The sequence below is a fragment of the Rana temporaria genome, chromosome 2 (genome assembly GCF_905171775.1).
Source record: "Rana temporaria chromosome 2, aRanTem1.1, whole genome shotgun sequence".
In the NCBI taxonomy this organism is placed as follows: domain Eukaryota; kingdom Metazoa; phylum Chordata; class Amphibia; order Anura; family Ranidae; genus Rana; species Rana temporaria.
In genome coordinates this window covers 516,319,195-516,344,142 of record NC_053490.1, presented here as the reverse complement: position 1 = coordinate 516,344,142, position 24,948 = coordinate 516,319,195, and the positions used below count along the sequence as shown (strand labels likewise).

At 48.4% G+C, this 24,948-nt stretch overlaps 1 protein-coding gene across 2 annotated transcripts in view; it reads left to right on the top strand.

The window, feature by feature from the left end:
* Positions 1–24,948, top strand: part of C2CD2 (C2 calcium dependent domain containing 2) — a 142,039-nt gene that overhangs the window by 37,372 nt on the left and 79,719 nt on the right. For both annotated transcript variants that reach the window (XM_040339023.1, XM_040339024.1), the window contains exons 3-4: positions 2,372–2,470; positions 20,314–20,433. In XM_040339023.1, coding sequence (XP_040194957.1) covers positions 2,372–2,470; positions 20,314–20,433 — 219 coding nt within the window. The remainder of the gene's footprint in view (positions 1–2,371; positions 2,471–20,313; positions 20,434–24,948) is intronic.

The window sequence follows — 24,948 nt, the reverse complement described above, 5'->3', positions numbered from 1 at the left end:
AGGGTTTAATATTGAGTTGGCCCACCCTTTGCAGCTATAACAGCTTCAACTCTTCTGGGAAGGCCGTCCACAAGGTTTAGGAGTGTGTCTATGGGAATGTTTCACCATTCTTCCAGAAGCGCATTTGTGAGGTCAGGCACTGATGTTGGACGAGAAGGCCTGGCTCAAAATGATCCCAAAGGTGTTCTATCGGGTTGTGCAGGCCGGTCAAGTTTCTCCACCCATCCATGTCTTTATGGACCTTGCTTTGTGCACTGGTGTGTAGTCATGTTGGAACAGGAAGGGGCCGTCCCCAAACTGTTCCCACAAAGTTGGGAGCATGAAATTGTCCAAAATGTCTTGGTATGCTGACGCCTTAAAGCATGGGTGCTCATCCGTGGCTCTCCAGCTGTTGCGGAACTACAAGTCCCATCATGCCCCTGCCTTTGGGAGTCATGCTTGTAACTGTCAGCTGCTTTCAATGCCTCATGGGACTTGTAGTTCCACAACAGCTGGAGGGCCACAGGTTGAGAACCCGTGCCTTAACTACTTGAGGCCCGCGCTAAAGCCGAATGACGGCTTCAGCGCGGACCTGAAAATCCAGGAGGATGTCATTTCCTCGCACGCACTCCCGAGCGCACAGCGGGGAAATATTGTGCTGGCCGTGTCCCTTGGACACCGCCAATCACAGATCGCCGTGAACGGCCAATCAGAGTGGCCATTTGGTATGCGATCTGTGCGGCCAATGAGAGATGATCTCAAATGTAAACATATGAGATCATCTCTAATTGCCGGCTCACACAGAGACAGCGTCCTGTCAGGGAGAGAGGAGACCGATCTGTGTCTCTTGTACATAGGGACACAGATCGGTCCCCTCCCCCAGTCACCCCCCTCCCCCTACAGTTAGAACACTATATAGGATACACATTTAACCCCTTCCTCACCCCTTCCCTGCCAGTCACATTTATACAGTAATTAGTGCATATTTATAGCACTGATCGCAGTATAAATGACAATGGTCCCAAAAATGTGTCCGATGTGTCCGCCATAATGTCGCAGTCCCAATAAAAATCACAGATCGCCGCCATTACTAGTAAAAAAAAATAATAAAAAAAAATAATTCTGTCCCCTATTTTGTAGGCACTATAACTTTTGCGCAAACCAGTCGCTTATTGCGATTTTTTTTTTTTTTTTTTTTTAAATTGGGCTATTTATTATAGCAACAAGTAAAAAATATTGTATTTTTTTTTTTTTTTCAAAATTGCCGCTCTTTTTTTTGTTTATAGCGCAAAAAATAAAAACCGCAGAGGGGATCAAATACCACCAAAAGAAAGCTCTATTTGTGGGGAAAAAAGGACGTAAATTTTGTTTGGGAGCCACGTCGCACGACCGCGCAATTGTCGGTTAAAGCGACGCAGTGCCGGAAGCTGAAATTTCTCCTGGGCAGGAGGGGGGTATATGTGCCCAGTAAGCAAGTGGTTAAAGGAACACTAAAGGCCAACTTTTTTTTTTTTTTTTAATAACAAACATGTTATACTTACCTCCACTGTGCAGCTCGTTTTGCACAGGGTGTCCCCGTATCCTGTCTTCTGGGGTCCCTCGGCGGCTGTCTCGGCTCCTCCTCACAAAAGCTTTCCACCTTCATGCGAGCTCCCTTGCATAGTGGAAAGCTTTTGCGGGCGTGCTCCCGTGATACAGCGGCGGGCATAGCCGCCGACTGTATCACTCGGCCCCGCCCCCGGCGAGTCGCGTCAGCCACTGTGATTGACAGCAACGCCAGCCAATGGCTGCGCTGCTATCAATCCGTCCAGCCTAGCCAATCAACGGGCAGGCTGGGAACCGAAGAGGATCACGAGGGACTTTCGAGGGGTCAGGTAAATAAAACGGGGGCTCGGGGGGGGGGGCGGTACTGTCGGATGTTTTTTCACCTTAATGCATAGGATGCATTAAGGTGAAAAAACATTTACCTTTACAACCCCTTTAAGAGTTCCCTTCACTGGAACTAAGGGGCCAAGCCCAACCCTTGAAAAACAACCCCCAACAGCTGTATTTATACTGAGATTAAATTACACACAGGTGGACTCTATTTACTCATTAGGTGGCTTCTGAAGGCAATTGGTTCCATTAGGTTTTAGTTGGGGGTATTGGAGTAAAGGGGGCCGAATACAAATGCTCGACACACTGGGTTTTTCATTTTTTTTTTTTACACTTTAACCAAAAAAAGCGCTCCTTAACGCCTTCCATGTGCACTACACTTAGGGCGATTATTATTTTTTTTACTTTCTGCTATAAAACATATCCAATAATAGAAAACTGTTAATACACTGTATGTTGCAACCCAACTCGCGACACTTTGCTGAATCCTTCTGATTGTGTTTTCTCCTCTGCTCAGGGTTCTCTGCGATTGATGTTTGAGGAGGACAATGGCCAAGGGCCTCTGGAGCTGTCTGTCAAGCAAGTAGCCAGCGTGGTAAAGTCCAGTAATGTGAAGGTAAGGTGCGGACCTCGCACGTTGTGTGTATTATAATATATGCTGATGAAGGAATAAGTTTTCCCCATAACTACCTTTTGGCCACCCCAAAAAAAGGAATCTTTGCCAGTGTCCCCCAAGTGCTGAACACGCCTAGCGTTTAAGTGCGTTTAGGCGCATCAAGCGTTAACGCTGAAACCCTCCTTTCCTGAATGCGATGGCCCTGGATGTCAAACGCCCATAGGCCTCACCATGGGGCGCTCCTATTGACCACAGCAGGCACGTTTGACAGCTAGGATTGTGGTTGTGGGGCGCTCCCATTGACTGCAATGGGCAAGTTGGACAAGCTTGTGGTTGCGTGGCGTTCCCATTGACAGCTAGGCTTGTGGGTGCGGGGCGCTCCCATTGACCACAACAGGCAAGTTTGACAGCTAGGATTGTGGTTGTGGGGCGATCCTATTGACCGCAATGGGCAAGTTTGACAGCTAGACTTTTGGTTACGGGGCGCTCCCATTGACCGCAATGGGCACGTTGAACAAGCTTGTGGTTGCGGCGCTCTCCCTTTGACCACAGTGGGCAAGTTTGACAGTTAGGCTTGTGGTTGCAGGGTGCTCCCATTGGCCTCAGTGGGAGAGTTTGACAACTAGGCTAGCGGTTGCGACACGCTCCCATTGACCTGAATGGGTGAATTTGACGGTTAGGTTCACAGTTGCGGCGCGCTCTCACTGACCTTTTTAATGGGCGAGTTGGACAGCTAGGCTTATGGTTTGTGGGGCGCTTCCATTGACAGCTAAGCTTGTGGGTGCGGGGTGCTCCTATTGACCGCAATGGGCAAGTTTGACAAGCATGTGGTTGCGGGGCACTCCCATTGACCGCAGCAGGCAAGTTTGACAGCTAGGCTTGTGGTTTTGCGGGGTGCTCCTATTGACCGCAACAGGCAAGTTTGACAACTAGGCTGGCGGTTGCGACACGCTCCCATTGACCTGAATGGGTGAATTTGACAGTTAGGTTCACAGTTGCGGCACGCTCTCACTGACCTTTTTAATGGGCGAGTTGGACAGCTAGGCTTATGGTTTGCGGGGAGCTTCCATTGACGGCCAAGCTTGTGGTTGCGGGGGTGCTCCTATTGACCGCACTGGGCAAGTTTGACAGCTAGACTTCTGGTTGCGGGGCGCTCCCATTGACAGCTAAAATTGTGGTTGCTGGGTGCTCCCTTTGACCGCAATGGGCAAGTTTGACAGGCTTGTGGTTGCGGGGCGCTCCCATTGACAGCTAGGCTTGTGGTTTTGCGGGGTGCTCCCATTGGCCGCAACGGGCAAGTTTGACAACTAGGCTGGCGGTTGCGACACGCTCCCATTGACCTGAATGGGTGAATTTGACAGTTGGGCTCATGGTTACGGCGCATTGTCACTGGCCTTAATGGGCGAGTTGGACAGCTTGCCTCACAGTTGCCGCGCACTCCCATTGACCTCAGTGGACGAATTGGACTGCTTTCATCTTGTTTATATAGGGGTATATTCATTAAGACTTACGACGGGCGTATCAGTAGATACGCCGTTGTAAGTCCGAATCCCCGCCGTCGTATATTTAAGCGTATTCTCAAACTGAGATACACTTAAATATTGCTAAGATACGACCGGCGTAAGTCTCCTACGCCGTCGTATCTTAACTGCATATTTACGCTGGCCGCTAGGGGCGTGTATGCTGATTTACGCCTAGAATATGTAAATCAGCTAGATACGCCTATTCAAGAACGTATGCCCGGCCGTCGCAGTACAGATACGCCGTTTACGTTAGGCTTTTTCCGGCGTAAAGATAAACCACCAAAACCATGGCGCAGCCAATGTTAAGTATGGACGTCGGAACCGAGTCAAATTTTACGTCGTTTGCGTAACTCGTCCGTGAATGGGGCTGGCCGTAATTTACGTTCACGTCGAAAGCCGACGTCATTTTGGAGCATGCGCCGTCCGTGGACGTATCCCAGTGCGCATGCTCCAAAATGACGTCGGCTTTCGACGTGAACGTAAATTACGGCCAGCCCCATTCACGGACGAGTTACGCAAACGACGTCATTTTGGAGCATGCGCACTGGGATACGTCCACGGACGGCGCATGCGCCGTTCGTTAAAAACGTAAAATACGTGGGGTCACTAGTATTTTACATAGAACACGCCCCCAACCAGCCTATTTTGAATTAGGCGGGCTTACGCCGGCCCAGTTACACTGCGCCGCCGTAAGTTTAAGCGCAAGTTCTTTGTGAATACGGGACCTGCGGCTCAAACTTACGGCGGCGTAGTGTATCTGAGATACGCTACGCCGGCCAAAATCTACGTGAATCCACCCCATAGTTTATATCCGACTTGGGTGAACACCTGGCATCCACCACTTCATCCCACAAAGTCAAATGTGCAAAGAGCGCCTGTCAGACTCTGTAGCTAAAATTGCCCTGGCCGCGGCATGTGTACAGCCCCCATTCGGCTGTAATATTAGAATTTAAGTGAGTGGATTTGGGAGGCAGTAAAACCGCGGCACAGCCACCTATTTCTACCAGCTGCTTGTATAAAAAAATTAATAAAAAATCAGGTTTGCTCACCTGCCAGATAGGGCTGTGCTGTATGGCAGAGCTGTGTAAATCTCACGATTGGATGGACACAAGTGGGAAACCTTTGGCAGGTAAAACGGACTCCTTTTTTATGCATTCCATCTGTATATTTAGCCGTTTGCCAGTTCAGCTGTTAAATTGTTTGTGGTTGTGTCATTTTGTCCCCCCCTCCTATGTATTCACTCCTATCAAAGCGTCCCGAAACAATGTCACACCGACAGTTGGGTTGCAGAGAACAATCCTGGGACTTGGGGATCGCAGAGTTAAAAGGGTTGAGGAGCCGCGCTCTACATCTAGGAAAGGGATTACCGCGACAAAAGTAACTGCTGGCGGCCCCCGTCCTCCGGTGACCTAGAGAGACGTTCACCGTGCGTCGGGCTTGTGCGGGGTTAATGGGTGCGGAGTGATTTGTGTCCGCTGCAGGAGCCTCGTACCAAGGGCCTGGCACGCTGCCACCATCGCCTGCGCACCGCGATCAGCCACCCAGCGCTGCGGCTTCCCCCAACGCACTAATCGCCCATCTGTTCCTGAAAACAAGACGCCTCTCAGTCACTCGGTCAGACCCTCATAAGTGGATTATGTGGAGTTTCACAAACGCCAGAACATCCTGCAAAGAATCCTATTAACCCTAATTACCCAGGATCCCGCTTTTCTTTTTTAATAGAATGGTTTAGCGCATTCAGATTGCTTCTGCCCTTTATTCTGTGGCTGCTTACCAATTCTTACATGTGGTGGCTGCATTCATTTCCTTTTTTTGTAGGCTTTCTTTCCTTTATCTCACCTGGTGATCCTGCTAATAAGTGTGGTGTTTTTCAAAAGAACTTCTATATGTATCCATTTACAGGGATGAGACAAACCATTTATCACTGACGGCAGGGCTGCTGTTAGAATTCACGGGGCCCCATTCAGCCTACCTGACAGGGCCCCTTACCCAGGGCTGAAAGTGACTGAGGACCATTGGTGGTATTTTTTTTTGGGGGGGGGGGGGGGGGGAGAGTTGGGTCATCTGCCCACCGCCCAGTTGGTTACCGGCCCCGCACTTCATCTCTTGTCCAGGCATCACTTCCCTCCTGGCAGTGGCTTCCCCGGCATCACGGCGGTTTCCCCCTGCATCTCCTCCTTGGCATCACGGCGGCTTCCCCCTGCATCTCCTCCTTGGCATCACGGCGGCTTCCCCCTGCATCTCCTCCTTGGCATCACGGCGGCTTCCCCCTGCATCTCCTCCTTGGCATCACGGCGGTTTCCCCCTGCATCTCCTCCTTGGCATCACGGCGGCTTCCCCCTGCATCTCCTCCTTGGCATCACGGCGGTTTCCCCCTGCATCTCCTCCTTGGCATCACGGCGGCTTCCCCCTGCATCTCCTCCTTGGCATCACGGCGGCTTCCCCCTGCATCTCCTCCTTGGCATCACGGCGGCTTCCCCCTGCATCTCCTCCTTGGCATCACGGCGGTTTCCCCCTGCATCTCCTCCTTGGCATCACGGCGGCTTCCCCCTGCATCTCCTCCTTGGCATCACGGCGGTTTCCCCCTGCATCTCCTCCTTGGCATCACGGCGGCTTCCCCCTGCATCTCCTCATTGGCATCACGGCGGTTTCCCCCTGCATCTCCTCCTTGGCATCACGGCGGCCTCCCCCTGCATCTCCTCCAAAGTTTTTTTAACGTTTTTGTAATGGTGGTTATTGGCGTTTTTCAGCCTTGGCGTTTTTTTTTTTAAACCACTTACAGACCGCCCGCCGCAGTTTAACATCGGCTGTTTGAAGAGGAATACCGTTGTTATGGTAGCAGCTAGCTGCCATAACCCCGGTATCCTCTTCTTCAGCCAGCGGTCCGCTACAAGATAAAAGTGGTCTCTGCGGCGGATACGCCGCAAGATTACTTCTATCAGCAGCAGGAGAGGGGCCCCTAACGCCATTCTCCGGTGCCCTCTGCCGCTTACCGGAGCCGTCGGCAGCGGCGCAGGCGATCTGGTCCTCTGTTGCTGTGTATGGAGACGAGTGAAAAGAAGATGGCCCCCACCCGTCTCCAAATCGCTGGAGTCTCGGTGACTAGGGTGATCACAGCGCGCGTCCTCCCTGCATTTGGGGTCCGCGCTGTAGCCATCATCCGGCTATAGCGCAGGCGGCGCAAATGCAGTGCGACATAAAGTATTGAAAAGACCGCCATTTTATTCTCTAGGGTGTTAGAACCCCCGAAACATTATATATTTATTTTTTTCCTAAATCATTTTTGTAAATAGCAAATCTCAGAGGCTCTGGGCTTAAGTGGTTAATTTATTTTCAATGGTTTTAAAAACGTTAAACGTTGGTGAGCCGCGGGTTTGAGCGTTTATCGACATTTATAAGCGCTTGGTGTTTTCTGTGGTCAGAAAAATTGACTCCTGAATGCGATTTTAGGGCGTTCAGAAAACGACCGATAAACCTCACTGCTGATAAACGTCTGTGTGCATGGACATTGGACACATAGGAGAACATAGAGTGGGCGATTTTTTTTTATTTTTTAAAGCCCATAAACTCCAAAAGACGTCCATTTTCTGCGCTCCAGCGTGCACGGCGTCTGAGTCAATGTTGCTGATCTGCAGCTTTACCTGGGAAGGAGTGCCGAGGCGATGGACTCTATAGAGGTGAAAGGTACGGAGATAACAGAACAAGGACAGGCGTGGTACGGAGATCATTCTATTATCAGTTCCTGCCCCACCCAGGGACAAAGGCCCCTCCCACCCGCCTCCACCTATCACCGCCCTCTATAATCGTACATGGCAATTTCACAGTGAACCTGTCATTATCTGCATAATACATTTTCAACATTTCACAATTTTTGCAGCATGAATGTTTTACTTTTATCACTAAAATGCCCTCTTCAAGCTCCAGTCCAGTGACTTTGTCTAGGCTAAGGTGATGTCATCAGTCTGCTGCAGGCAGGAGAGGGCATTTCCTCTGAATACTATTGCAGGGCCGTATTTTAAATTGATGGACAGAGGTGCCATTCACCCCTTACACGATATAAAAATAATAATACACCTGCCCCTTGCAGAGTTGCACGAGCATCAGCAGCGTGTGGCACAGTGTCGTGCTCGTTGCGCAGGCGCTGTGTACAGCTCTTTCACAGCTGTTCATCTTCAGCGATTTTCGGTGGCTCCTTTGTACTCGCTACTGCGCACGCGCTGCGCCTGCGCAGTACGGGGGGGGCATTATGCGCTGGGGGGACCTTTCTCGGCAGAACACTGGAAAGCAATGCTGGGACAAGGTCATCTACAGTGGGGATCGAAAGTTTGGGCACCCCAGGTAAAAATTTGTATTAATGTGCATAACAAAGCCAGGGTGCCCAAACTTTTGCAGACGCCATTTTTTTTTGTTTTCTGTAATTTTGAAAGTGTAAACGATGGAAATAAAATCTAACTTTTTTTTTTACATATTATAAGAATGTCTAATCTGTAATTTGATGCCTTTTGGAGATTTTTCCATCTTTCCTTGGCTTCGTTATGCACATTAATACAAATTTTTACCTGGGGTGCTCAAACTTTCGATCCCCCCCCCCCCACTGCCACTGTAGAGTCCAGGGCGAGCATGCACAACTGTGCACCCACCCCCTCCACAAGATGTAGGAGCATACCCCATCCCTCTTTCCAACACAAATCTCCCCCCTAAATCGCCACTCCCAGCAACCCACCCTCCCAAATTTTCCCTCCAAGCACAAATCCTACCCCACCCCAATTTTCCCTTCTTGGCACAAGTCGCCCCCCCCCCAATCATCCCATCTTGCACAAATTCTCCTCAGTCACCCCCCCCCCCCAAAAAAAAAATAATCCCCTCCTAGCCCAATCCCTCCCCCATATCCCCTTTTCTAGGACAGACCCCCCCAAATACCCCTTCTGAGCACAAATCATCTTCTCTAAACCCCCTCCTTCTAACACAAAGCCCCCTAAATCACCACTCCTTCCACCCCCTACCTTCAAATTCCCCCTCCCAACACAAACCCCCCCCCCCCCCCAATTTTACAAGATACCACAGTGCCCAGGGCGGCCGTCCCTGCTGACCACCCCTTATTCCGCCCCTGCTGGAAAGCCTGAAACCAGTAAAGGGACTTTGGGGCACTGGTCTTGCAACTAGCAGGAAGCATGCTGGAGCAACGTATAAGCCAAGAACTGCACATGATTGTGAAAGTGTTTTTTGGAGGACCGGTCTTTCAGCTAGGTGGGGCAAGGTATGAGCTAAGTCTTGCTTAAACGGGTTGTAAAGGTTCATATTTTATTTTCTAAATAGGTTCCTTTAAGCTTGTGCATTGTTGGTTCACTTACCTTTTCTTTCGCTTTCCCTTCTAAATGTTTTTTTTTCTTTGTTTTCTTTGTCTGAATTTCTCACTTCCTGTTCCTCCTTAGTAAGGTGTTCAGTAAGCTGTTCTAAATGACTTTCCACGGCTCGGATGATGGTGGAAAGCTTACTGAGGAGAAACAGGAAGTGAGAAATTCAAACACAGAAAATAAACATTTAGAAGGGAAATTGAAGGAAAAGGTAAGTGAACCAACAATGCACTAGCTTAAAGGGGTTTTCCACCCATTTTTTAAGTTTATTAAAAGTCAGCAGCTACAAAAAGTGTAGCTGCTGGCTTTTAATAAACTGACACTTACCTGCTTCATCGTTCCAGCGACGCGCCAGTCGGGGGTCCGCTCCTCTCTCCCCTCCTCCCCGGCCGGCGTCTTCATTGTCACTGTGGGCACCCGGCCGTGACAGCTTTCGGCTTCACGGCCCGGCACCCACTGCGCATGCGCGAGCAGCACTGCGCATGCGCGGTGCGGCCCGGCGCTGCGCTGTTTGATTGGACAGGCTATCGCCTGGGACCTGTCACGTGTCCCAGGCGATCGCCTACAGGGAGGGGCTGCCAAAAGGCGATATGACGTATCGCCTTTGCAGCCCCTCCCCCCTCCCCAAAAAAAAATTACATGCCAGGGGGAGAGGAGTGGGTTAAGAGGAAGTTCCATTTTTGGGTGGAACTCCTCTTTAAAGGAACCAATTTAGAAAATAAAAGACGAACCTTTACAACCCCTTGCGCAAGTCTTGCTTAACTTGCAGTGCTAGAACAGCCAAGAACCGCTGCTATACAGTGCGAGAGATGGAGAGCTCCGTCGGTGTCAAATATGTGTCGTTGCCCATCCCATCTCCTTCAGGAACAACTGCGCTACAGTCAAAAAGGACCAAACCCCTTTTCCCTTGTGCTTTTTTATTGTGCATCATCAGTAGTCAGGACTGAAGTTTAAATCGGGGAATAATAGCATGGCACTGCTGCCTGCAGCATTCCTCCTGTGGGTCCAGGCCGGGAGGTGGAGCCTTGACGCCCTGGGCTCGAAAGAAGTGGATTGAATGACTGGGCGTCATTCAACCCAGGAGAGGAGTTGGATTGTTGAATCCGCATTGTGAAGAAAATAGACTTTATTCGGTATTTTCTCATAGGTTCGGTTTTCTTTTAAGAACCCCTGGACCGATCTGGGTGAAATTTGGATATGTTGGTCCCCCAGATCGGGGCTATGTAATTGTAGGGATACCTTGTGTGGAAAGGGGTGTTCAACCTTTTGGGAAAATTGTGTGCTCTCTGCCTGGAGATAATTGGTTTATTCCTTAACTGATCTCAATATCTCCCAGGCAGAGAGAGGGCGGGTGTACTATAAAAGCTTGCTGTGGTTTTAATGTCGTCTGCTACTGTCATGTAAACGAACCTTAGTCTGGCTCTCAAGACACTGCTCTGTGCTGTTCTATGTGTACCAGGCATAGAACATCTTTATTGAGAAGGCAGGCTCTTATATACACCAAAAAGGATACTTGCAGTAATGAGATGGACAATGACACACTCCACCCACAACGCATACAATGGGTACCAACGAGCCTCCAATACACATTTATCATCAATGGAAATTTGATGATAAACGTGTATTGGAGGCTCGTTGGTACCCATTGTATGATGTTGTGGGTGGAGTGTGTCATTGTCCATCTCATTACTGCAAGTATCCTTTTTGGTGTATATAAGAGCCTGCCTTCTCAATAAAGATGTTCTATGGTTGGTACACATAGAACAGCACAGAGCGAGTATAGGAGCCAGAGCTGCCCAGGGATCCAGATTGTGGTAAAACCAGACCTTCCATGGCACAGGGAAGGTCCTCTTCCTGTTTTTTTTTTTTTTTTTTGCCAGTCCCCCAACACATGGCTTTAGAAAGCCATTTGTAAACCAACACTTCAACCAACTGTAAAAAAAAATGGCGTCTATTACCTGGTAGCTTGCTTCTCAGGAATATTCCAGGACGTCTTTCAAGAGAGAAATGGCGCCGTCCTGGAAGATGACTCAGGAATACATTTATTTACCTGTTAACTCACTTTTTACAAGACTGGACGTTATGACGTCGCGTCCGGGTTCCCGGATGTAAACAAAGGCGCGATCGCGGCTGTCAGCATGAGATTGGTGTTTATTTTTTTTATTTTTATTTTTTCTTGATCTCATGCGTTCCAGCCTGGAGGAGAGAGGTGGGGTCTTATTGATAAAAAAAGAAGAAAAAAACTGCGCCAACACAAATCAACTAGCACTCATGCTAGATAAGTGGTAACATAAATAAACATACAAGTCAATCATGTGGAAAAAATGTCCCAAGAGGTAATAAATCTTGTTGGTGTCAACATCTGAGACGAACGGCACCACAGTGAACGTTTATAACATCCGTGAGAACCGCCACCACATGGAAAGCCATTTGCCAGAATGATAAGTAAAAACAGCCTTAAAGAGATATGGGCCCGGATTCAGAGAGCATTTACGACGGCGTATCTCCTGATACGCCGTCGTAACTCTGAGTTGCGGGGTCGTATCTATGCGCCTGATTCATAGAATCAGTTACGCATAGATTTTCCCAAGATCCGACCGGCGTAAGTGTCTTACACCGTCGTATCTTAGGCTGCATATTTACGCTGGCCGCTAGGTGGAGCTTCTATAGATTTACGCGAGGAATATGCTAATTGGGTAGATACGCCGATTCAGAAACGTACATCCGCCCGGCGCATTTTTTACGTCGTTTACGCTCGGCTTTTTCCGGCGTAAAGTTACCCCTGCTATATGAGGGGTATCCTATGTTAAGTATGGACGTCGTTCCCGCGTCGAATTTTGAAATTTTTACGTTGTTTGCGTATAGGGCTGTACGTAAGTTACGTTCACGTCTAAAGCAATGACGATTTGCGGCATAATTTCGAGCATGCGCACTGGGATTCTTTCACGAACGGCGCATGCGCCGTTCATAAAAAAATTAAAATACGTGGGGTCACACTAAATTTCAATAAAATACGCCCACATCATCCACATTTAAATTAGGCGGGCTTACGCCGGACCACATACGTTACGCCGCCGTAACTTAGGGCGCAAGTTCTTTCTGAATACGGAACTTGCGCCCTAATTTACGGTGGCGTAACGTATCTGAGAAACGTTACGCCCGCCAATAGATACACCAATGTATCTGAATCCCGGCCATGGTCTCTGTCAGTGGGTTAAACACAGGGTCCGTGAGCCACAGGATCAATCATCCAACGAGGGATCGCTAACTCCTTCACCAAGGTGGTCCGTGGATCATAGATGACAAACACGGACCATAGCATAATACCGTTTTTTAACGTTTATTTTGTAAAAAAGATTGTACTTACAAACACAAATTCATATAAGGGTATAAAAAGATGCCGGCCGGCACTAGAGGAGCCCTTCCTCCTTCACATCGAATGCGGTGCATCACTGTGCGCCGTCCGAGACGCGTTTCGTCATAAGTTGAAGTTTTCAATGGGTCTTATTGATATACTGCATCTCTCCATAAAGAGGACTGTCACAACAGATTCCCATTACATCCCCTGATCAAAAATTAGTGTAAAAGTAAAAAATAAATGATTTAAAATAATAAAAATTAAGGAAAAATTAAAACGCCCCTGTCCCCGGTAGCTCGCGCTCAGAAGTGACTAGGCATGTAAGTCCCGCCCACATATGTAAACGCCTTATCGCGTGCGTTAGAGCATGTGCAAAAATCCTAGCACTAGACCTCCTCTGTAACTCTAAACTGGTAACCTGTAAAAAAAAAAAAAAAGAATTAAAGCGCCGCCTATAGAGATTTTTAAGTACTGAAGTTTGGCGCCATTCCATGAGTGTGCACAAATTTTAAAGCGTGACAAGTTGGGTATCTATTTACTCGGCGTAACATCATCTTTCACATTCTACAAAAAAAATTGGGCTAACTTTACCGTTTTATTCATGAAACTTTTTTTTTTTTTTTAAAAGCATTAAAAGATTATTGCGCAAATACTGTTTCAGATAAAAAGTTGCAATGACCACCATTTTACTCCCTAGGGTGTCTGCTAAAAAAAACCCATATATAATGTTTGGGGGTTCTGAGTAATTTTGACATGAAGAAAAGTGCCAGAATAGGCCCGGTATGGAAGTGGTTAAAGCGGAGTTCCACCCAAATTTGGAACTTCCGCTTATCCCACTCCTCTCCCCCTTACATGCCACATTTGGCATGTAATTTTTTTTGGGGGGGGAGTGGGGGCTTCAGGAGGAGTGGGACTTCCTGTCCCACTTCCTCCTTTGGGTAGACGATTAAGCCTAATCACCTACAGGAAGGGGTTGCTGTAGGCGATCGCCCAGGACACGTGACAGGTCCTCGGCGATCGCCTGTCCAATCAGACGGCGCCGCGCGCGCATGCGCAGTGGCGCTCACCCGGCCGTGAAGCCGAAAGCTGTCAGGACCGGGTGCCCACACTGAGCATGAAGACGCCGGCCGGCGAGGGCGGGGCGAGGAGCGGAGCCCCGTCCGGCGCGTCGCTGGAACGTGGAGCAGGTAAGTATCGATTTATTAAAAGCCAGCAGCTACACTTTTTGTAGCTGCTGACTTTTAATAAACTTACAAAATGGATGGAAAACCCCTTTTAAAGCATTTTGTGGGGGTGGGGGGGCTGCCAAAAAAGCCATCCTTTGGTTTGCCATCCTTTGGTTTTGCCATGCAAGGTCCACTTTAAAGGAGTTCTCTGACCTAAAACTTTTAACCCCCGCTGTGCCCGGGCTGTAAAAATATACAAAATAAACTGTCACTTACCTGCCTACGATCCCCCGTTGTTCCGATATCGCCGTCCCGTTCTCCGGGCCCCTTCCGCTTCCTGTGTGTCGGTGACTCATAGTGCGCTCAGCCTATCAGCGGCCTCGGCAATGTCCCGTCGCAGCCGCTGATAGGCTGAGCGCACTATGAGTCACCGACACACAGGAAGCGGAAGGGGCCCGGAGAACGGGACGGCGATATCGGAACAACGGGGGATCGTAGGCAGGTAAGTGACAGTTTATTTTGTATATTTTTGCAGCCCGGGCACAGCGGGGGTTAAAAGTTTTAGGTCAGAGAACTCCTTTAAATGCCCCTGGAGTTGGGCTCGTTCTTGCACTGGAGCTGAAATGTGCCTTTAAAAGATCCAGCAAAGATCCAGCAAAGTTTCCGGAAGCTTCTACTACAGGTATACACACTACAGCCGATGTGATCACCTCCTCCTAAGGGAATGTTATGTCCTTATAAGTTGTCTTTCTGGTTCCTCCTCTGTATTATTTTTCTTGGCGGTTCTTCTTGATGGGGATCGGGTGTCTCCCATATAAACAATGGAAATTCCCAGCATACTAGGTGAGTTCCGGGCACAGAGAAATGTGATAGTTTAGATATCGGCTCTGCCTGTCTGCGCAGTTCACTCCCTCCCCCACCCTGCGCTATATAGACATGTTTTCATTGAGTGTTCACACACAGACATATGCTGTTATACACACAGCAGACTGTGCCAGCAATCCAGCGCCAGCAGACGTGAAACGCACAATACCCGCCACGGATCCTCCAATTCAGCTCGTCACCCACATTAGTATCTCCAGAAGAAACTTTTTTTTTTTTTTTTCTTGAACATTGGGGGACACGGTCATAAACTGTTGGGTTATCCCGATGCCTGCAGGAGGATTGGACACTGGCAAACGATCTGTCGGTCAGCCTTGGCTAACCCCTTTACCCATCATGCATCAGTTTGTAGCAAGCCAGTACCAAGTGCATGATCACAAAAAGCAGAGGGATGGGACCCGTGTCCTTCAATGGACTCCAATTACAACCCACTGTGCTCTGGCCCACACTGCACCCATGGATGATCTGTCCCTGGTTGGTACCTCCTGCAGCAGGTGAAATTTGACAGGGGCGATGGATGCGCCGGTGGGGGCAGTTGTAAGCACCGACCTCCCTTTTTTTGTCTTTCAATGAAGGTGGTGTCAGTGGGAGGAATAGTGCCCCCATCATTGGTGTCGGTGGGAGGCATAGTGCCCCCATCATTGGTGTCGGTGGGAGGCATAGTGCCCTCATCATTGGTGTCGGTGGGAGGCATAGTGCCCCATCATTGGTATCAATGGGAAGAATAGCGTATTAGTGGCAGGGACTATGCCCCATCATTGGTGTCAGTGGGAGGAATAGTGCCCCCATCATTGGTGTCAGTGGGAGGAATAGTGCCCCCATCATTGGTATCAATGGGAGGAATAGCGTATTAGTGGCAGGGACTATGCCCCTTCATTGGTGTCAGTGGGAGGAATAGTGCCCCCATCATTGGTGTCGGTGGGAGGAATAGTGCCCCCATCATTGGTGTCGGTGGGAGGAATAGTGCCCCCATCATTGGTGTCGGTGGGAGGAATAGTGCCCCCATCATTGGTGTCGGTGGGAGGAATAGTGCCCCCATCATTGGTGTTGGTGGGAGGACGAGTGCCCCCGTCATTGGCGTCAGTGGGAGGAATAGTGCCCCCGTCATTGGCGTCGGTGGGAGGAATAGTGCCCCCATCATTGGTATCAGTGGGAGGAATAGTGCGCCCATCATTGGTGTCGGTGGGAAGAATAATGTCCCATCATTGGTGTCAGTGGGAGGAATAGTACCCTATCAATGGGAGGAATAGCGTATTAGTGGCAGGGACTATGCCCCATCATTGGTATCGGTGGGAGGGATTGTGCCCCATCATTGGTATCGGTGGGAGGGATTGTGCCCCATCATTGGTATCGGTGGGAGGGACTGTGCCCCATCATTGGTATCGGTACGAGGGATTGTGCCCCATCGTTGGTATCGGTGGGAGGGACTGTGCCCCATCATTGGTATCGGTGGGAGGGACTGTGCCCCATCATTGGTATCGTACGAGGGATTGTGCCCCATCGTTGGTATCGGTGGGAGGGATTGTGCCCCATCATTGGTATCGTACGAGGGATTGTGCCCCATCGTTGGTATCGGTGGGAGGGATTGTGCCCCATCATTGGTATCGGTGGGAGGGATTGTGCCCCATCATTGGTATCGTACGAGGGATTGTGCCCCATCGTTGGTATCGGTGGGAGGGATTGTGCCCCATCAGTAGGAGTTATGAAGCTTCAAGGACCAGATCAAGGCAAGCCAAAGACTGCATGTGGCTCGTGAGCCACAGTTTGAAGGCCACGGTTCTGGAGGGACCCCACAGGTATGGTACATCCAAGTTGGGACCAAGATAACTGTGTAAAAATATCCACACACAGCGATCCTCTTGTACCAAAGTTCCAATTGTCCCTTTAGCCCCATGCACGTCACTCTTTGTATTTACAAAGTAACCAGATCTAAGATCTGAAAGTATTTCAACCGTTTTTGTATTTTATTTGTAACTTGAATGGACACGGCACAGATACACAGCAGTTATTTATGGGCGCCGGGCATGTTTGGAGCGATGCCAGTTCTGGACACAGTGTCAGCCCATGAAAGTGGTTCACATGACCTCTGCGGAGATCTGCCAGCGACTGCGATTTGTCTCTGGAGATTTCGCGGTTCTTGTGCGCCCATCTGCAGCATATCTCTGTAGACCTCGTTATAATGGAATACGTCTGCTTGGTGTATCGCGGGAAGAATCGGCGAGGGAGTTCTCAGATGGAATATACAGATGGACCAGAAGAGCGCTGAATATCCTTCTCCGTGTGCGCAGATTGACCCCGGTGTTATGTTCCCTTGGAAACGGGTTATAAAAGATGCTCAGACGTGGCGCCTGTAGCCATTGAGCCGTCAGTGCTGTGCTGGAAATTATATTCGCGATCGAATAATATGAAGGTTGAGCAATGAGGGACATTGAACGCCGAACCTAGGAGGGACATGTATTGCTTGGCGCTATATGTAAGTTTGCCTATCTCATACCGGATGGGCCTCTGGGGAAGCCGACCGTCACTGGAGTAGTTGGCATTCCACAGGGTGATATCTACAATCTTCCAGGTCCTGTGCTGAGGGGCTTCCCCTTTTTTGCACACTGACCACCGTGGCTTGGCATCAGTGCCGTTCACAGAGCGCCCGGTAGATGTTGGGTCATCGCCATCCCTCCATGTCACTTTGACCTTTCCTTGTATTCACAAATTACAAAGGCGTTCTGTGAATGGAGTCGGTTCTAAATGAGGGACCCCCTGTGGTCAATGTGCTGAGGGGAAACCACCCGCATAGAAACATAATCCGTATCCAAACGTCGTAGCTTTCACTGTAGTAGTGCCAACTACTACAGTGATTGTCAGCTTCTCCGGCGATCCATCAGATATGGGATAGAGCTGCACAATCAATCGTTAAAAGATCCCAATCTCTATTCTTTTTCTCCTTATTTTTTTTTTTTTCTGCTTATTCCCCCCACTTTTTTTCTGCTCATTTCCTCCACCCCCCGCCTCCCCCCCCTCCCTCTTTTACTCATCCATTCAATTTTCACTTTGCCCTACTTTGGGTTCCCACATGACTGATAGTGGGCTCTGTTATGTTACGCCTAGCCTATACTAGACATTGAGTTTTCTATTACGGACTTATGCTAAGACATTTGCTTACTCCCCCCGCCCCCTTTTTTTTTCTGCTTACTTCCTCCACCCCCCTTCCCCCCCCACCCCCCCTTCTTTTACTCATCTATTTAATTTTAATTTTGCCCTACTTTAAGTTCCCTCATGACTGATAATGGGCTCTGTTAGGTTACGCCTAACCTATACTGGACAATGGGCTAGATTCACGTACGAGATAGATACGCCGTCGTATCTCTGAGTTGCGGTGTCGTATCTATGCGCCTGATTCTTAGAATCAGTTACGCATAGATTTGACTAAGATCCGACCAGCGTAAGTCTCTTACGCCGTCGTATCTTAGTTGCAATTTTACGCTGGCCGCTAGGTGGCGCTTCCGTCGATTTACGCGAAGAATATGCTAATTAGGTAGATACGCCGATTCACAAACGTACGTACGGCGCATTTTTTTACGTCGTTTACCGTTAGGCTTTTTGCGGCGTAAGGTTACTCCTGCTATATGAGGCGTATGCAATGTTAAGTATGGACGTCGTTCCTGCGTTGAATTTTGAAATTTTTACGTGCGCAAGTCGTTTGCGAATAGGGCTGTACGTAAGTTACGTCCACATCTAAAGCATTGACGATTTGCGGCGGAATTTCGAGCATGCGCACTGGGACTCTTTCACGAACGGCGCATTCGCCGTTCGTAAAAACGTCTAATACGTGGGGTCACACTAAATTTAAAACACGCCAACATCATCCACATTTGAATTAGGCGGGCTTACGCCAGAGCACATACGTTAACGCCGCCGTAACTTAGGGCGCAAGTTCTTTCTGAATACGGAACTTGCGCCCTAATTTACGGCGGCGTAACGTATCGCACAAGATTACGCAGGGCTACCTGAATCTAGCCCAATGAGTTTTCTATTACACACTTATGCTAAGCAGTCTGCCTCCCCCCCCCCCCCCTCTTTTTTTTTTTTCTACTTATTTCCTCCACCCCCCCCCCCCTTTTTTTTTCCCTCATCCATCCAATGTTCACTTTGTCCTACTTTGGGTTCCCACATGACTGATAATGGGCTCGGTTATGTTACGCCTAACCTATACTAGACAATTCGTTTTCTATTATGGACTTATGCTAAGAAGTTTGCTTACTCCCCCCCCCCTTTTTCTTCTGCTTACTCCCCCCCCCCTCTTTTACTCCCCTTTACTTTCACTTTGTCCTACTTTGGGTTCCCACATGACTGATAGTGGGCTCTAATGTTCTGTTACGCCTAGCCTAATGTTCAGCGGGACAAACGAATGTCGTTGTCCCTAGGGTGAGGAAACAGATGTGGAGGACGTGCTTTCTCGGTGCAGGGGGGTAAGTTCTGGAATGATTTACCATTGGTTCTAAAAAACGTCACCAATTTTCTAAGCTTCAGAAAGCGTTTAAAGACCTTGCTCTTCCAGAAGTGTTATGGGGGCTTATAGGTCACTGCATCCTGGCCAGCAAGGGAGCTAGATTAACCACTTCCCGCCCAAGGACGTCATATGACGTCCTGAACTTTCGGTGGGGATATCTGAATGATGGGTGCAGCTACAGGCATCGTTCAGATATCCATCTCTTCAGCCGACGAATCTGTGCACCATAAGAACGATCATAGCGGCAGTTTCACTGCTTGATCGTTCTTATAGGCGACGGGAGGGGACGTTCCCCCCCCCCTCCCGCCGCCATTCGGTGCTTCTCCGGGCTCTCCCGTGCCATCGGAGACCCGGAGAAACGATCTGCCGCAGCCGGAATGGGAGGCATAGAGATGACTGGTGACCAGATGGTCACCAGTCATCTCTATGATCGTCGGAGGCCCGGCGCGATGTTATGACGTCACGCCCAGGTACTGGAATGTAAACAAAGCCGCATTCGCGGCTAAAAGCATGAAATCTGTGACATTTTTTCTCATGCTTTCCAGCCTGGAGGAGAGATGTGGGGGTCTTATTGACCCTTTTTTGAAGCCAATTGGAGCCTCTGGCTCGAATCATGTGTTTCAACCCCCATTGGAATACATGCAGCCGGCGAATTTCCTGATATAAAAACGTTCCTTAAAATAAAAAAGGTCTTCAGAATCGTGATTTTGATTCTCATTTTATCCAGAATCGTGAGGCTCTAATATTTGATATGGCTACTTACTGTACATTGTGCCAAGCTGACCCAATGATATATACAATGATATATACAATACACACCATACGTGGAGTTCAGGTTTAAAAGATTTATTTAATTTTTTACATGTTTTTGTGTTTGTTATATTTTTGATGCTAACTTTACAGATGAATTTAAAGTAGTAATAAACCCTCCTCCTTTTTTTTATTTATTTTTTTATTTTATTTTTTTTAATTACATTATTAATATCGCAAACTCGCACAAAGCAAATATGGAGGAGGAATTCTTTCCCTAACTTTAGTCTTCTCTTCTTTCTCCAGGTTGTATCATGTTGCCTGGTAGGGGAGGCTATACAGTTTGCCGTACGAGTTACCCGCACCGTCCCCGCCAACTCCGGGTGCCAGGTTTACAGTGTGCGCATCACCCCGCTTCTCATAAATGTAAGTCCGCACTTATTTATTTTTATTCGAAAATAAAAATAGGCAACGCTAAGTCATGTTTAAACTGCACTTTTCCGTTTTGGCACATGTCGGGTGGTGCGGATGGGATGCAGCCTGACCAATGGTGAGCCAACTGGTTTTTCAATCTGTACACACGGGGCCAGGGCTGCCATGCTCAGAATGATCCAACTTATCCCTTTTCAGACCAAAAAGTTTCAACCCCAAAAAATTAAAAAAGGGGGCCTCTTGGCATGGTACAAGTGCTGTGGTGTCTCTTTAGATAAGCCATAATACTCTGGTTATCCTTTATCTTGTATGTGCTGCCTGTGGGTACACAGTGTTCTTCACCAGTGGTTCTCAACCTCCCGTCCTCAAGTACCCCCAACAGGCCATGTTTTCAGGTTTTTCCTGCTGCTTTTAAATCAATATCAATGACATTGAGCACTGAACTTGTTCTCTCTGGAGAGGAGACGCTTGAGAGGGGATATGATTTCAGGCCCAGATTCATGTAGAATCGCGGCGGCATAACGTATCGTAACGTACACCGCCGCAAGTTTTCATCGCAAGTGCCTGATTCACAAAGCACTTGCGAGAAAACTTACGCTGGCGGCCTCCGGCGTAAGCCCGCGTAATTCAAAGGGCGTGTGCCATTTAAATTAGGCGCGCTCCCGCGCCGGACCTACTGCGCATGCTCCGTTTTGAAATTCCCGCCGTGCTTTGCGTGAAGTGACGTCATTTTTTCGAACGGCGACGTGCGTAGCGTACTTCCGTATTCCCGGACGTCTTGCGCAAGAAGGAAAAAATTTAAAATTTCGACGCGGGAACGACGGCCATACTTTATACAGCACATACGTGTGCTGTGTAAAGTTAGGGCACCAAAAACGACGACTAACTTTGCGACGGGAAACTAGACTAGCAGCGACGTAGCGAACGCTAAAAACCGTCGTGGATCGCCGTAACTACTAATTTGCATACCCGACGCTGGTTTACGACGCAAACTCCCCTCAGCGGCGGCCGCGGTATTGCATCCTAAGATCCGACAGTGTAAAACAATTACACCTGTCGGATCTTATGGATATCTATGCGTAACTGATTCTATGAATCAGCCGCATAGATAGAAACAGCGATACGACGGCGTATCAGGAGAAACGCCGTCGTATCTCATTGGTGAATCTGGCCCTCAATTTACAAATTCTGTACTGGTGACCCCACAATAGGGATAAAACTTTTTCGTGGAAGGGAGCTTAATAAGACACGTGGCCACTCATTAAAAGTAGACGAAAAAGAGGTTTAACCTTAAACAAAGTAGAGGATTCTAATAATTGTATTGTGTGTGTATGTATGTATGTATGTATGTATATATTATATGTGTGTATGTGTGTATGTGTGTGTGTGTGTGTGTGTATGTGTGTATGTGTGTATATATATATATATACCGTGTTTCCCCGAAAATAAGCCCGGGTCTTATATTAATTTGGGCAACCAAAAAGACACTAGGGCTTATTTTCGGGGTAGGTCTTATCATGCCGGGGGCTGTCTTCTCTCCCTTCTGCCTGTCAGAAATCCGCTGTGGAACTGTGTAAAAAAGCTTGTAAATTCCTAAAATTCACAGCACCACATATTGCAAAATGTGTATGTCTGCAATTCAATTGTGCCACATACCTTCTTCAAGTGCTGGGTGCATCTGTAACCCCCTGGAGCTCTCTTTCCCTCTTTGAGCACTGCTGACAGCATGCAGAAGAGCAGAGCAGCATGACATCAGCTGAACCCTGCTCGGCGCTTCCATGGCCCACGGAGGACTCTAAGGAATGCAGAGGGAGGGGGGCCCATATTCCCCCTGACAGCTTGCAGATGAGCAGAGAGCAGAGCAGCGTGACATCAGCTGAGCGCCGCTCGCTCAGCGCTTCCATGGCCCGCCGGAGGTCTCTTCCCTGCTCTAAGGAATGCAGAGGGAGGGGGGCCCAAATTCCCCACTGACAGCTTGCAGAGAGCAGAGCAGCGTGACATCAGCTGAGCGCCGCTCGCTCAGCGCTTCCATGGCCGGCCGGAGGTCTCTTCCCGGCTCTAAGGAATGCAGAGGGAGGGGGGCCCAAATTCCCCAGTGACAGCTTGCAGAGAGCAGAGCAGCGTGACATCAGCTGAGCGCCGCTCGCTCGGCGCTTCCATGGCCCGCCGGAGGTCTCTTCCCGGGTCTAAAGAATACAGAGGGAGGGGGGCCCGAGATCCCCCCTGACAGCTGAGAGGAGAAGAGGAGAGCCGCGTAAGATCAGCTGAGAGGAGCGGGAGGTCAGCGCTATACCGAAGGTATTTGGCACAACAAGATCATATAAACAAACACACACACACAGTCTACACTATATAACACTGTAGTATAACACTAGTATTTCACCAGCACTTTAAACTAGGTCTTACTTTCGGGGTAGGGCTTATATTGCATGTTTTTCTGAAAATCGGGGTAGGTCTTATTTTCGGGGTAGGTCTTATTTTCGGGGAAACACGGTATATATATATATATATATATATATATATATATATATATATATATATATATATATATATATATTTATATATTTATATTTATTATTATTATTATTATTTTTTCTAGAAAAATTATTGTGATCCTTACATGTAGGAGACAAATGCCAGAATTTGCTTGGGGGGGGGGGCGGCAATTGGTTAAAACAAAATGCAAAATATCAATTAGATTAAAGGGGTTGTAAAGGTAAAAAATAAATAAAAAAAATCCCTAAATAGCTTCCTTTACCTTAGTGCAGTCCTCCTTCACTTACCTCATCCTTCCATTTTGCTTTTAAATGTCCTTATTTCTTCTGAGAAATCCTCACTTCCTGTTCTTCTGTCTGTAACTCCACACAGTAATGCAACACTTTCTCCCTGGTGTGGAGAAAGCCTCTTGAGGGGGAAGGGGGCGGGCAGGAGGGTCAGGACGCTCTCTACTTTGCAGATAGAGAAAGGAGCTGTGTGTTAGTGGGCGTCCTGACACTCCTGCTCGCCCCCTCAAGAGGCTTTCTCCACACCAGGGAGAAAGCCTTGCATTACTGTGTGGAGTTACAGACAGAAGAACAGGAAGTGAGGATTTCTCAGAAGAAATAAGGACATTTAAAAGCAAAATGGAAGGATGAGGTAAGTGAAGGAGGACTGCACTAAGGTAAAGGAAGATATTTATGGATTTTTTTTTTTTACCTTTACAACCCCTTTAGCCCTGGTTCACACTGGGCTGCGGGAGTAAAGCCGTGCGAGTTCAGTTGAACTCGCACGATTTCACTCCCGCCGGCAGTCCCGATTTCGGCCGCGATTTAAGAGACATCTGTGGAGGTTTCTGCACAGATGTCTATGTAAATCGCGAAAAGTATTACAGGAACTACTTTTTGAAATCGGTGCAGCGCGGCAGATGCGGCGTCGCACCAATTAGGACAGTGTCATTGGCGGCAAATGCCGCCGATTTGAGATGCAATTTCACATGTGAAATCGCATCTCAAATCGAAGGAAATCGTACCCAGTGTGAACCTGGGCTCAAAGAAAATAAAATGTAACCCAAAGCCATTTTAGTGTTCTTTTCTATATGGATGGTAAGAGGTTCAGGTGGGGGGGGGGGGGGGGGTTTGTATGAATATTTATTCCCAATTAGGTGTACTTCAGATGTCGGAGATGTTGGTACATTTCAGAAAAGCCCCCATGAGGACGGTGTCTCCAGAAATGAATGTGCCAGGGTGTGTATGGGGGAAGGTGTAACACATCGACCTCGCATTAATCTCCTGTGGTTTTGGCGGAGCTCTCCTTTAATCCCAAGCATTTCACTTTGCTGAGCCCCCATAGGAGTTGTGTTCTCGCCCCCCTCTTTGTTATGTTCAGGAATTCTTCTCCTCTGTGCTCCACCCCTGGAATGTCCCCGAGTCCATGACACGGAAAATCCTCCATTATCGCTGGGCTGGGGAAACACTTCAATAACAATAAAAGCAGCCGCTAGTCTGACCTCATATGGAGCTGTGCTCTCCCGTCTCTTACTGTACATGGGGGTCACTGGCCCTGGAAAGGTGGTCATCTACCTGAGCAACACAGAAGAGATCAAAGATCACCAGGGTGAGGTATTGTTTTTTTCTTTAACCCCTTCAATACCGGGCACTTTCACCCCCCTTCCTGCCCAGGCCAATCTTCAGCTTTCAGCGCTGTTACACTTTGAATGACAATTGCGCTGTCATGCTACACTGTACCCAAATTACATTTTTATAAAAAAAATTGAGACGGCGCTTTCTTTTACTGGTATTTAATCACCACTGTTTTTTATTTATTTATTTTTATTTATTTTTTGCTAAACAAAAAAAAGACAGAAAATTTTAAGGGGGAAGAAAAAAAGCTTTTCTTTGTTATAACATTTTGTAAATAAGTACGTTTCCTCCTTTTACTTATGTGTGCTGATGGGGGGGGCTCCACCGACGGTCGCTGATGTGGGGGGGGGGGGGATCTCCACCGACGGGGCTGCACTGGTAATCATTGCAC